Source organism: Amblyomma americanum, chromosome 1, assembly GCF_052857255.1.
Source record: "Amblyomma americanum isolate KBUSLIRL-KWMA chromosome 1, ASM5285725v1, whole genome shotgun sequence".
NCBI lineage: Eukaryota > Metazoa > Arthropoda > Arachnida > Ixodida > Ixodidae > Amblyomma > Amblyomma americanum.
Genome location: NC_135497.1, coordinates 65,832,670 through 65,844,002, shown reverse-complemented (window position 1 = coordinate 65,844,002; position 11,333 = coordinate 65,832,670). Strand labels below are relative to the sequence as shown.

Sequence of the window (11,333 nt, the reverse complement as noted above, 5' to 3'; positions counted from 1 at the left end):
ATATTGTGAAATCGAGGATAAGCCTTTACAGGTGCCACAAAGGAAGTATTCTTAGCAGTTGCAGAAACAGTTCTTAATGAACTGGAGATTTTCTTGGCTCGTACGTCCACTCATACGTAGTGAGAATTCCAGAGACACCGACATGAAACACCACTTCGCCCGCCCGTGGTACGTGTCCGCTGTAGGCGTCCTCACTTGCGACCTAAACAGGTACTTACCTGGCAGCTCGGTCCCGCGGGACGCGGTTCCGTTCAGACACGGGAGTGTCGGCGCGCACCCCGGCCGGCGCCATGCGGCCCGGAGCGCAGCGCGCTCGGCGAGAGAGTGAGGAGGAGGTGCACCAGCTTAAACTCTGAACTTTAATCACTGGTTAGTGTACACACGGTTAGTGAGTCCATTATGTGGCCAAGCACCTATACACAAAGCTGACAGAGTTACGCTAGGTGCGGAGCGAGCGAGGTTCCCGGCCCCGTGGCTCGCGGCAGACCGCCGTCCGTCCGCCCGGGCAGAGAAGTAGACCGCTACAGACTGCATCTCGGTGCCTTGCCTAATGCCTTGGAGAGCTCCAAGCCAGCTAGCTGCGAACCTATGTAGAGAGAGCTCTATAGAGAGAAGAAACACGAGGGGTGCAAAGGGGGCGCGGTCAAGGGGGGGTCTTGCACGAAAGAGACTAGCACACACACACACACCGCTAATGTTTTACTCGTTGTATCGACCTTTTCTTGTGTGTTGCCAGGATGAACCTGCGGTTATGAGACGTGAGAAGGCGGAACCTGTGCAGGGGAGGGCCAGGGGAGGTGCAGCGGTCGCGAGCCTTCTAGCTGGGCGTCGTCCCCCGGCGATGCAGCGGTGCCCTTACACAACTTCCGTGGCCCGCCCGGGGCAGCGCACGCACACCACGACCTCCGAGACGCGCTCCCCCCGCCGCGCGATTCGTTGTTTGGAGCCGTCCCCGGGACACGCCCGGGGCGCGCCCCCGAGGCACCCGCGCTGACCGGCTGCCTCCCTCCTTGCGCACGCTGCCCCCCCGGAGGAATCCCCTGGAAGAGGACGCACTGAACCACCTGGGGTGGCCCCAGTGGCAAAACTCGCAGACTGCTTACCAGTTAACTCGGCCTTTATGAAGCCAGACTCTGGCAATAAGCAGCTTCTATGCTCTTGTGGCTCTGCGACAAAACGGGTCCACAGGTCAGTGAGTCAATTCATCCTTTATTGTATCTGCGCGGGCCTTAATTCTGATCTGCGTCGAGTACTACAGGTCGGGACTGTGCACCCTCGCAACGTCACCTGCTTGCAGCAAGCAGCGTGAAAAGCCTTTTTGCTTGTCTGATACTTTCCTTGATCCTTGAGGATATTATGCACTGCCACTAACTTCTGCGGCAAACGTGATTACTCTCGGCCTGTATCTGCCAGTGTGCTGCGGGCGTGGCGCATCTAGCCCGTGTAGCCGCGACAAGACAGGTGGACGTGTCTTAAATCGAGGTCCTGACAAAGACAGGCTCACCCGTCCTAATCGGGGCGGACCGGCACGCTGCCCGCAGTCGGGGCTCCGAATAAGACAGGCCCACACGTTCTCATCAAGGGGCACGCAGCGCCCAGGGTGAAAGCGGGTGAGCGTGTCCTAATCAGGCGCCGGCTAGGTCCGCCAGCTGGAACGCCGGCTCGGCGCGCTCGCTAGATGCTCTTACCATTGTTCACTGCGCCTCTTCCAGTCGCTCGCTTAAGTGCATAAGCCGCCAGAGAGGACGCGCAGAATAGGCAGGACAGCAGCAGCGTTGTTTTTTTTTTTCTTTTTCATCGCACTACCGTTTATTTCACCACAGTATTGGGAGGGGGGGGTGGGGATGTGCTGCAGAAGGGAGCGCGAGGCGAGGGCCTGGTCAGCGACTCCGCGGCGTCAGCGTAGTTGCCGGCCGGGCGTCGGGCTGCTTGCCCTGCGCCCGACCATGCGTGCGCCGCCCTGGCGCAAGTGGTTAATGTCCCACTGCATGGGTCCCTCACCGACAGCTTTGCACATCTAGGCCTTCAGAGAGAAAAATAATACATCTACAGGCACTTTACACACGCAAGGGAAACGAAAGGATGCCGGTTTTTGGAAAGAAGCAGCGCGCGGTATTTTTCTGTTTTTCTCCTGCGCGTATTCGCATCAATCGATTTCGTATAAGGAGATTAAGTAGGAGTTCGGTCTGTGTTCGCGGAGTCTTCTTTTCTTCGCAGACTGAATAGCCGACTTCTTTCTCCTTTCTTTTGTCGTTCCGCCATAATTCCTCTCGCCTCTATCGCAGCTGAGTGGAAGAGAGCCAATCATCGTAGTCATTTCAGGCAAGCAGATTACCCGCGAGTTTCTTGCACAAAAGCTGTCGTGCCGCCCGCAGCGGTATTGCGGCAACAAAGTCGGAGAAATAGGAGGCCGCCCCTAATCTCGCGACTATAGTCAGAAGAAAGTATTGAGCTTCCTTACACCGCGCCGGTTATGCCGAGAAAGTCCAGGTCAAATGATGTAGGGAGAGTTTTTATTACGCAGCTGTTTAATTTCTTTTTCTCCCAGAACGCGCTTTACTCTCTCTGCTGCTTGCCAATTTTTGACAGAAGTCCTGCGTGCCATCCACCTGTTCTTATTAATTGGTCGCCCGCATCATGCGCAAGCATCGACTTTAGCCGCATTCCAAGAATTTCCGCACAAATATGGAGCTGCAGTCTGATTTTCGAATGGAAGCTTCGCATGATTTCGGTGGTTCACGACTACGCGATATGCAAGTCGGGTGCTACACTGCGGGGCCAACCTACCTGAGTTTCTCCGAGCTTGGGGGCGATGAACGTTCGCTAGCTTGAAACGCTGGCCTTGAAACAGCCCGCGCCCCTCTTTCCTCAAACGGTTCGTTTCGACACGCTGCTACGCAAGCCGTCCCGTTATTGCTGTACAGAGCCAGAAAACTATGTCGCCAGGCAGCGTTTCTAAGCATACATACATTGTACAAAGACGCGCAGCAGACCGTTTATTGTAGGCCACACCTTGACCCCTCACGCGTAGCCTTTGCGCTTAGCGCTGGCCGAAGCGGCACCATGCTAGACTCGCCACAAAAAAGTGCGTGTTTGTTTAAGCTCGCACACTGCTCTTTCTTGCTGCACACACCTCCTAAGCCGCCGCGGTCGGACGCGCAGGGAGGAGCCGAAAGGCTTGCGGGTGCCTCGGAGGTGCGCCGCGGGACCGCCGATGTGTTTTCACCCAACTATGTGTACTGCCAGCTACGACGCTACGAGAAACGCGACGCAGCGATTCGCGAAAGGAAAGAAAAAACACAACGCACACCCAAAACCGAGCACAGTTTGTTTCTTCTTTTTTTTTTTCCCCTGGAAACGGCCCGCCCCAGCGTAATGTATTGTCCCCTGCCGTCTTGTTTAGCTGAAACCCCCCATTCTTCAAAAAAACAATTCGTTCACATTCACGGGTTCAATTTTCAACGACCGGCGCCTTGAGCTGAACACAAAAGCCGGAACACCGACCACGGAGGTCAGGTCATTTTCGGGTCCACAAAGCGAGAACCGTCTGTCTCGGAGCCAGAGACACAGCGTCTTCATTTTTTTTCCCGGCTTGTCACTCACAGCGGGGAGAAAGACAGACAGACACAGACGCGCGTCCAGACAGAAGGCAAAAAATGCACGTCGACACGTCGCTCGAAGCAGACCACTGTTTGCCAGACAGTTATTCCCCCTCCAAGACGCGACAGAGCCACATACGTCACAGAAAAACGGGTACGCACCGCATTTCGGGGGCGAATACTGCACAACACACGATGGCAGGCCCACAGAGCACAACGATAAAGGGTCGCATATGTACACGGAAAGCAAGAGAGAGAGACAGGGTTTGGGGGGCGGGCGGCTCCGCCGGCCGCGCCTTCTTCCCCGATTGAGCAACTGTCCGGGCGCGCTGCGGTCGGTGCCACTTCAGGGACCACGCTCCGTTCCAACGGGGGCAAAGGCGTGCCGGCTCTGGTCGGACAGAGGCGGCCAATGATGGCCGAGTGTGAGAGCCCCGAGTTCGACAAAAGCCGGCGCACGAAACGAGGCGCGCATCGCAACGTTCGCAAGGGCCTTCGCCAGACGCGGCTGATGTTCAGTGGTCGAAGCGAGAAACACGGGCTGTTTCGAGAGCTCAGCACCACGAGACGTCTCGTGCCGGCGCGCCGACTACGCGAGCAGCACGGGTGTGAGAGCTCTTATCTCGCAAGCGGTTGGCGCATTGCGCAGCCTGGCCTTGATGGGTGCAGGCACCACCGTCGACCACTGAAAAGTCCCGTGAGCCCTAAGCGTTGCCTTCGTGCAGAGCAACCTGGAACGGAGTGTAGCCATGCACCCGACCGCGTGCAGGCGCCGCGGACCGCACGGCTCCACGAGTGTTTAGGTGGGAGCGCTGCGACACATGCCATCCGTCTTTCAGATTTTTCGCCGGGTAGAAGGCTTGTCACTTTCAAAGAAAGAAATAAAAAAAACTCGGAGAATTGGATTGCCATGGCGTATAGGCCAGTGGAGAGTGGTGAGGATGTCTGACGCTGCCACTCTCCTGCAAGATCCGATATAGATTTTTATAAAAACGCAAACGAAAGGCCACACGCAGAAAAGTATACAAGGACACCTCGCTACACGCTCTATCCTCATAGTCTATTGGCGGTAAAAGTAGAACGCTGCTTTCTTTATTTGCTTTTTTCGCTCACTGCCGCGTCTATATCCTGAGGTGCGGGGGGGGGGGGGGGGGGGGGGGGGGCGGAGAGGGAAGCGAGCACACAGTGACCAATGACAGTCACTGAGTTCTGGTTGCCCTCTTTGGGGTCCTGGGGCGCTAGCGCCGAACAACATCAACATGTCGGCGGGCGCCGTGCGGCCCGCGGGCCCGGAGGCGGCCGCCGTCCGCCCGTGCGAGGAGGGGGCGCGCTGGGAGGGGCCATTGGCCGATTCAGCCTCGAGGGGAAGACGACTGGGGGAACCGGCCGGGGCCTTCAGCCGCGCCTCTGGCGGCGTTTCGTCCGTTGTACTTTTGTTTTGTATCCTTGGCCGCGCGTCTCCGAGCGCGCCCCCGGCGGGCCGCTGGAAGAGCGCGTTTGTGCTGGGCGAAAAATAGAGTATCCATTCTAGCGGGCGGCCCGGGGAAGGGCGGCCCCGTGCCCTCCCCCGTCCCGTCGTGCGGCCTTGCTCTGCGTCATCGTCGGTGTTCTGCTGCTGCTTGCATAGCTGGAGGCCCGCGCTCACTGCAGCACGCACTTGCCTTCGATGCTCGATTTCAGCTCGTTCACCTGCGTCTCGATGGTGTTCCGCAGTCCTGCGTCAGACACACACAAACCGGTCGGCTGAGCAAAGGCCAAAGGAGGCTACTCGCAGTGAGATGATCTACTCGCTCACACTGTAGCGTTTCTTTTTTTTTTACGTGGTTCTTTGGCAGATGGCTTATATCTGAGGGCTGTCTCAGGGACGACAACTGGACTCAGCGAGTGCTCGTCCGGAACGTTACTACCACGATGTGCTAATCCGGCGCATTAAAGTGCACGCACGCTTTCTATGCTTCCCACGGAGTCGCGTCACTTACACCGAAACCTCTGATTTCTGCCACAGCGTACGAATGCGAGTGGCTAAAAACTTTCTGACATTTGGTTCATTTTAGAATCGGTCTGAGATTACGACGGGGGGCCAAGTGCGCGCACAAACTCACTTGTGAGATCGTCCTGTTCCGCGGCCTCGGTTTTCCCGCGGCGATCTCCTCGGGTGTCTTTTTTCGCCGATTGAGACTGCCAGCGGCAAAATCATCCACCTCGGCAGGCTTTTCTTCTTCCTTCTTCTTGATGCCGTACTGCGAACAGCGTCAGGAAAAAAGGAGAGGGTGTTAATACGCGCTTTTACATGCCTGCATTCAAGCCGACGCTTCAACCAGCCTGCGTCGACGTCGTGCAATTTATGTCATCCCGCAGCACTCACCGGTATTTTGACAAGGCCACAAAAGAATATCTTAGAATCGTTCAAGACAGCCTTTTACGACATTTTAACATTTTTAAAGAACTTGCACGATGACACTGTCGATTGCCATTAGCTTGGCGTGACCTCAGCACCGCATGCAGGCACGATTCACTTGCAACGTAATGAAAACAGTCACGTCTGCTATAACGCCTTAGATATCAGCTGCGAATATCGACGCTGAAGTGTATTATGGGCAGAAAAAGGAACAAAATAAAAATGGAGCAAGGAGAGTACGGGTGTTCGTAGAGGCCACTGCATAGGCAGAACGTCGACGCATGCCTAGCAGTGCTGACCGTATACCGCCGAAGGCTTGGTATCTAAAAAGGTGGCTGTTAAGTAACAACACACTGTTAGCCAACCAGCACCTGATCTCGTTCACTTCATGCGAGAGGGCACTTGACGGAAGACCCTAAGAAAGTCTGCAACGCTGGTGCCCGAGTTGCGGGGCCTTGGGTATACATGCCGCAAAGTCGAAGCGGTACCCCACGCAAGTGCATTGAACCGGCTGCAGGGGCTTGGCGCTCCCTGCCATTTCTCACGCGGGCTACACATCAGGGCAGGGGAAACGGCCGCGGAGCCATTTTCAAGCCGTCTGGATTCATAATTCTATTCTGTCTAACTGTGCCTCTTGAAAAAAACCACGAAACGCGCCTATAAGGTGCGACTGACGAGTGCTTCGAAGTAACAGGCGGTATACGTAATCGCGCTGTGTAACAAGTCGAGCAGGCCTGCAGTTGCACAAATTACGGAAGCCTTTTTTTTTAAATAGTCTGCGACGACTCCTCTTTAATAGGTGGGGGGGGGGGGGGGGGGGGCTTCGTAACAAGCATGTGCTGCACAGTACGACGAACCCCTGCTTCGGCGGGAGACGTGGGCGACGGCTGCTAATTATGCGCGCACTGCGCTAACACGACGGCGTATTGATTGGCTGCACTTGTGCGCCGAAAACCACGAGTAGGCTTGCTTCCTTCTTTTTTGGCGCTGTCGTTCCTGTATTCAGAGCGGCTCCAGGGAATGTCCCTTTGTCTTGGACACAATGGCGGAGCGAAGCCGCCATCGTCGACGCGCGCAGCGCGCGCCCTAGTGTGCCTATACAGGCGCGACAGCTATTGATATCTCCCCACGCGTGCCACTGACTGCTACGTGGTTCACATCGTCAGGCCGCATGGCGCGGATAACGAGATACAGCGCCCTTATGGCGGCCTTCGCTTCACGGTCGTAGTGTCACAGAAAGTTGTCCCCGGTACGGCAGCCTAATAGAGTAGCGTAGCCGTTTCACTACTGATTAAGTCTGATTAAGTCACTCCTTGTACTGGTTGGCGCAATGGGAGCTCGACAGTCGAACACCCCTCGCGGAAGGATGGGCGACTGTCATGCTTGACATAAATAGGGAGGTAGTTCATTAGTGAATCAAGAATCATTTGAAGGCATTCAAGGGAAGCGCTTGTTTCTTGCAGCACATGGGCTATAGAACATGAGCATTTGTTGAGTCGTGCTTCGGAATGTGCGTGACCGACGGCGATACAAAAGAAGCAGCGGGCGGAGCGTATTCTTTAACCATTTTTACGCCAGCGGGACACATGTCCCACTTGCACGCGTCCCACTTGCTTTAAGTGTCGGCGAACCTACGTACCAAATTTCTGCATGCTGAATACTACCAAACCAACACACAAACCCCCTGATCGTGATTTTATTTTGCGGTAATAGACCTCCTTAGCGTTCTGTGAATTTTTACTAGCGCGGTAGTACTGCTCGACGCGGCCCATTTTCGCGCGTAAAAAAACGTAAAAATTCAATCTTTTGAGTGTTTTCCTTCAGCGAACTGCCTTATAATACTCCTTGATGAGATTTTCAGTTCTAACTCAAGTTTTGTTATAAGTAAGTAAATAAATAAATACGTCAAAGAGACTAAGATACAAACACGTACCGCAGTTCACGTCTTTTTACGAAGTCACTGGCAAAAATGTGTGCCTCTTTATTCTGCAAAACCAGTGGTCTAATCGGCTTGAAAGTGATGCCATTCAATTTCAAGATTCAATCTTAGTGTGATTTTGCCATTTGCTTGCGCCTTATAAAGGGTTAAAGACATGATTTTCGAGACATGAAGGAGGACTTCATGCAGGACATTTAAGTGATCCCCCTTTCAGACTAGTAACCGCACAAAGAACACAATGAAAACTGAACGACAAGAAAGTGAACACTGCCAGGATAAAATGTCACCCCATGTATCGTCGTGCAATTTACGTCATCCCGCTGTACTCACCGGTCTTTTCATAGCGCCACTAAAGAAAAAATTAAAATCGTTTCAGACACCCTTTTATGGCATTTACGACGAAAGGAATGAGCGAGGTGACAGCGTACGAGTGCGATTGGCTAAAAATTTGGCAACATTTGGTTCATTTTTGAATTCGTCTGCGCATTTCTCCGCAAGGCACGGTGCTGTGCTACCATCGTTTACAAAAAAACGAAGCGTTCGGTGAAAGAAGTGGAATCCAGATGTCTCATTTTTTACAGGCATCATGTTGCCGAACGAGTGAGCATGGAAATCGCCTTCGCTCAAAGTCACGCGTTTCAGAACCACTGTCGAAGGGAGCGATCGGCGAGCAAAATAAAAAGAAGAGGCCATTTGTCGCCTGTTTCAAGACACTACATGATGCACAGAGCTGCGCCATCAACTTGGCAGCAGGCAGAGCGGGAATATTGTCGTTTGTCTCAATATACGGTGCCAGCCAACGAAGAATGCGCGCGTATAAATTCGTCTCTCCGTACACAGGGTGTTCAGCGAACGCGCTGCTTTCCGCACAGGGAGCGAGGCATGTCGGTGGCAGCAACGCTTCCGCACAGCGCAGTCGAGTGTCGCGCCTGATTGTAAGAAATCGCTATTTCTTCAATCAAGCGGCGATTTACGACTACCTCGAACGGGACAGAAGCCTCGTGTGGCTCCGTTTTCCTCTCAGTCATGCCAGAGCTCGTAAAGCTCCAGGAACCCGAATGCGTAAGTTAGCAGCATACGCATCCTCTTAAGCAGTAAAACTGCCGTTTGTGGTGTAGCCGTTGCTGCTGCGGGGAGCAGTAGCACTCCTCGAGAGAGAACTGAGCGTTAACTAATTCGCGTCTGGTTTTGCACCATGCGCCTTTCCTCCTCGCCCCAAGTGCATACGGAGAGGAAGAAACGCAACACAACTGCAGGCGAGGAGAGTTGCTCGCGGATTCACTCGCGCAACTCAGGTTGTGCTCTTGCGCACTTACCTTGCTGGACAGCTCCCAGCTTGCGATTAATCACCCCTGTCACGCGATGCTGCATGCTGGAGAGCGCGTCGTGAAACACGCAGAATAAAGGAGGATACCGCGACAGGAACGAAAGAGCGCAGGAGGATATATAAAAAAAAAGGCACGCTGCGTGTCCGCGCGTGCTCCTAATTAAATTCCCCGCTGACCAGACGTCGTGTAAAGAGAGGAACACTCCTGTCCCTGCTCGCTTTCGCCGAGGCGGCGCTGACAAGACGCAGGCCACCGCCGAAACCACGCGCCGCGGTAACCCGTGCGGGCGAGAACACAGCCCGAACAAGGAAGGCCTGATTTTGTGATCAACTTTCTATTGCCGTAGCTCGTCTTTCTTTTTTTTTTCTCTTTCAGTTTTTCCGAGCCCGCCGGCGTGCTTGTTTTTCACCCTTTGGCGCGGCTGATTAAAAGTCGACTCGCGACGTGGCCCCAGGAATCAAAACTTTTGTTCGTCGAGTCCGGAAGGTAAACATTGCAGATGAGCCGCCGCAGCGCAGCGCGCACGCTGCGCTTTTGTGCGACCCTCACTTTTCTCTGCTCTTCTGCCACTCGCCAGAACCTTTTTGTTCAGTGCTGGTGCAGAGCAGCGATAAAACTTTCTTCCGAACCCTGTGCACGGGAGCGGCGAGAAGTGTTTTGAGGCGAGTCGTGTCCTTTGATATCGCCAGCTTGTGCGCATATAGAGAGAGGTCGCATCTGCGAAGGACGGAATAAAGAATTGAGGCACGGGCAGGGAAACGCCATTGCGAATCCGCCTGCTAAATTCCTCGCGCTCTTATAATCCACTAGTCATCCCTATGCCTAAAGAAAATATGCGCAGACGACGACGAATGCATAGCAGTTTGAGCGAGGTCTGGCTTTTCTCAGAAAGTCTGCTCCCTGCGGGAACGTTGTTAAAGAATACTTTCCTGGCTTAGCTCTCCTTCTTTTTCCCCGAATATCTTCCCGGTTACTGTTTCCTTCGTTAACGTCGGCAAACCATTCTGAATTCTTTTTCGCGAAGCGCATTGTCGTCGACCACTTGTGCGGAACAAGCTTACCCGGAGGCCAATCCATGTCTCGAGACACACTTGACATTTGAGAGGCTTTGATCGATCGGGGGCCCCGTGCGAGGAAAAAGCCATGTCTGGAGGAGCAACGACAAGTCATCGTGCTTAATGAATATGAAACAGTGTGTGCTTTAATGACTGTGCAGTATGATGACAATGAGCGACCTTGTTATTGTCCTCGCAGTCTTAGCTGGCTGGATTAATAGCTCTTTGTTTTGCTCCAAAGTGGTGAAGAGAGAGTCAATTGAGACGAGAATTTTACGGTGCATTTTCTCCGACATCGTCTGTCACGGCATCCGCCTAGGCACAGCACAGCGTTTTTTTTTTATCATGGACAGTTAAGAACAGCATGCGAGTACACTTGGTTGTGCTGGCACTCTTAGCTGCTACTACGCGCAGACACTCCGAGAGAGTGCTTGCCATGCGCAAGTCGAGCTTTGTGAACATGCATTGAAAGACGGATGAGATAAATGAAGGCCGTGGAAAGGACGGAGAGGCCTGAGTGCTTAAGATATTAGCTTGAAGTACGCTGCAGAATACTTTTGCGAGTGCGTGGGACATATAATTCAAAACGTTATTTGCGCGTTCCAGAGAGATTTGCTCGGAGCGCAGAGAAAGCTGAGATTGAAACTACACACTAAACAAATTCTCACCCTTAATGGTGCAAATCTGCTGTCCCCAGACGAACACCCTTTTGGGTGCTAAAAAGGGTGCAGAGATCAGCACTCTCAGGAAGGGTACACAACATGAAAGTTTCGAGGGCGCGCGTCAGTCCAAGGCTTTTGCTTCATGGGTGGATCAATGTGGAGCACCCTTCCAACGTGCATTCGTAGAGGTGTTATGGAAAAATAATACCCTTTAATGAGGGTGCAGCCATTACATCCTCTAAAGTATCACTAAGTGCACCCTTCATTAAGGGTGCTGATCTCTGCACCCTTTTTTAGCACCGAACACTTGGAAAAGGGTGCTCGTCTGGGGACAGCTGATTTACACCCTTAA

General features: G+C 53.6%; 1 protein-coding gene across 1 annotated transcript in view; it reads right to left on the bottom strand.

The window, feature by feature from the left end:
* Positions 1-340: 340 nt before the first annotated feature.
* cpx (synaptic transmission protein complexin) overlaps positions 341-11,333 on the bottom strand; it is a 291,580-nt gene continuing 280,587 nt past the window's right edge. The window contains 3 exon segments of the mRNA XM_077645763.1: positions 341-5,314; positions 5,702-5,735; positions 5,738-5,839. Of these exon segments, the coding sequence (XP_077501889.1) occupies positions 5,241-5,314; positions 5,702-5,735; positions 5,738-5,839 (210 nt within the window). The 3' untranslated portion in view covers positions 341-5,240.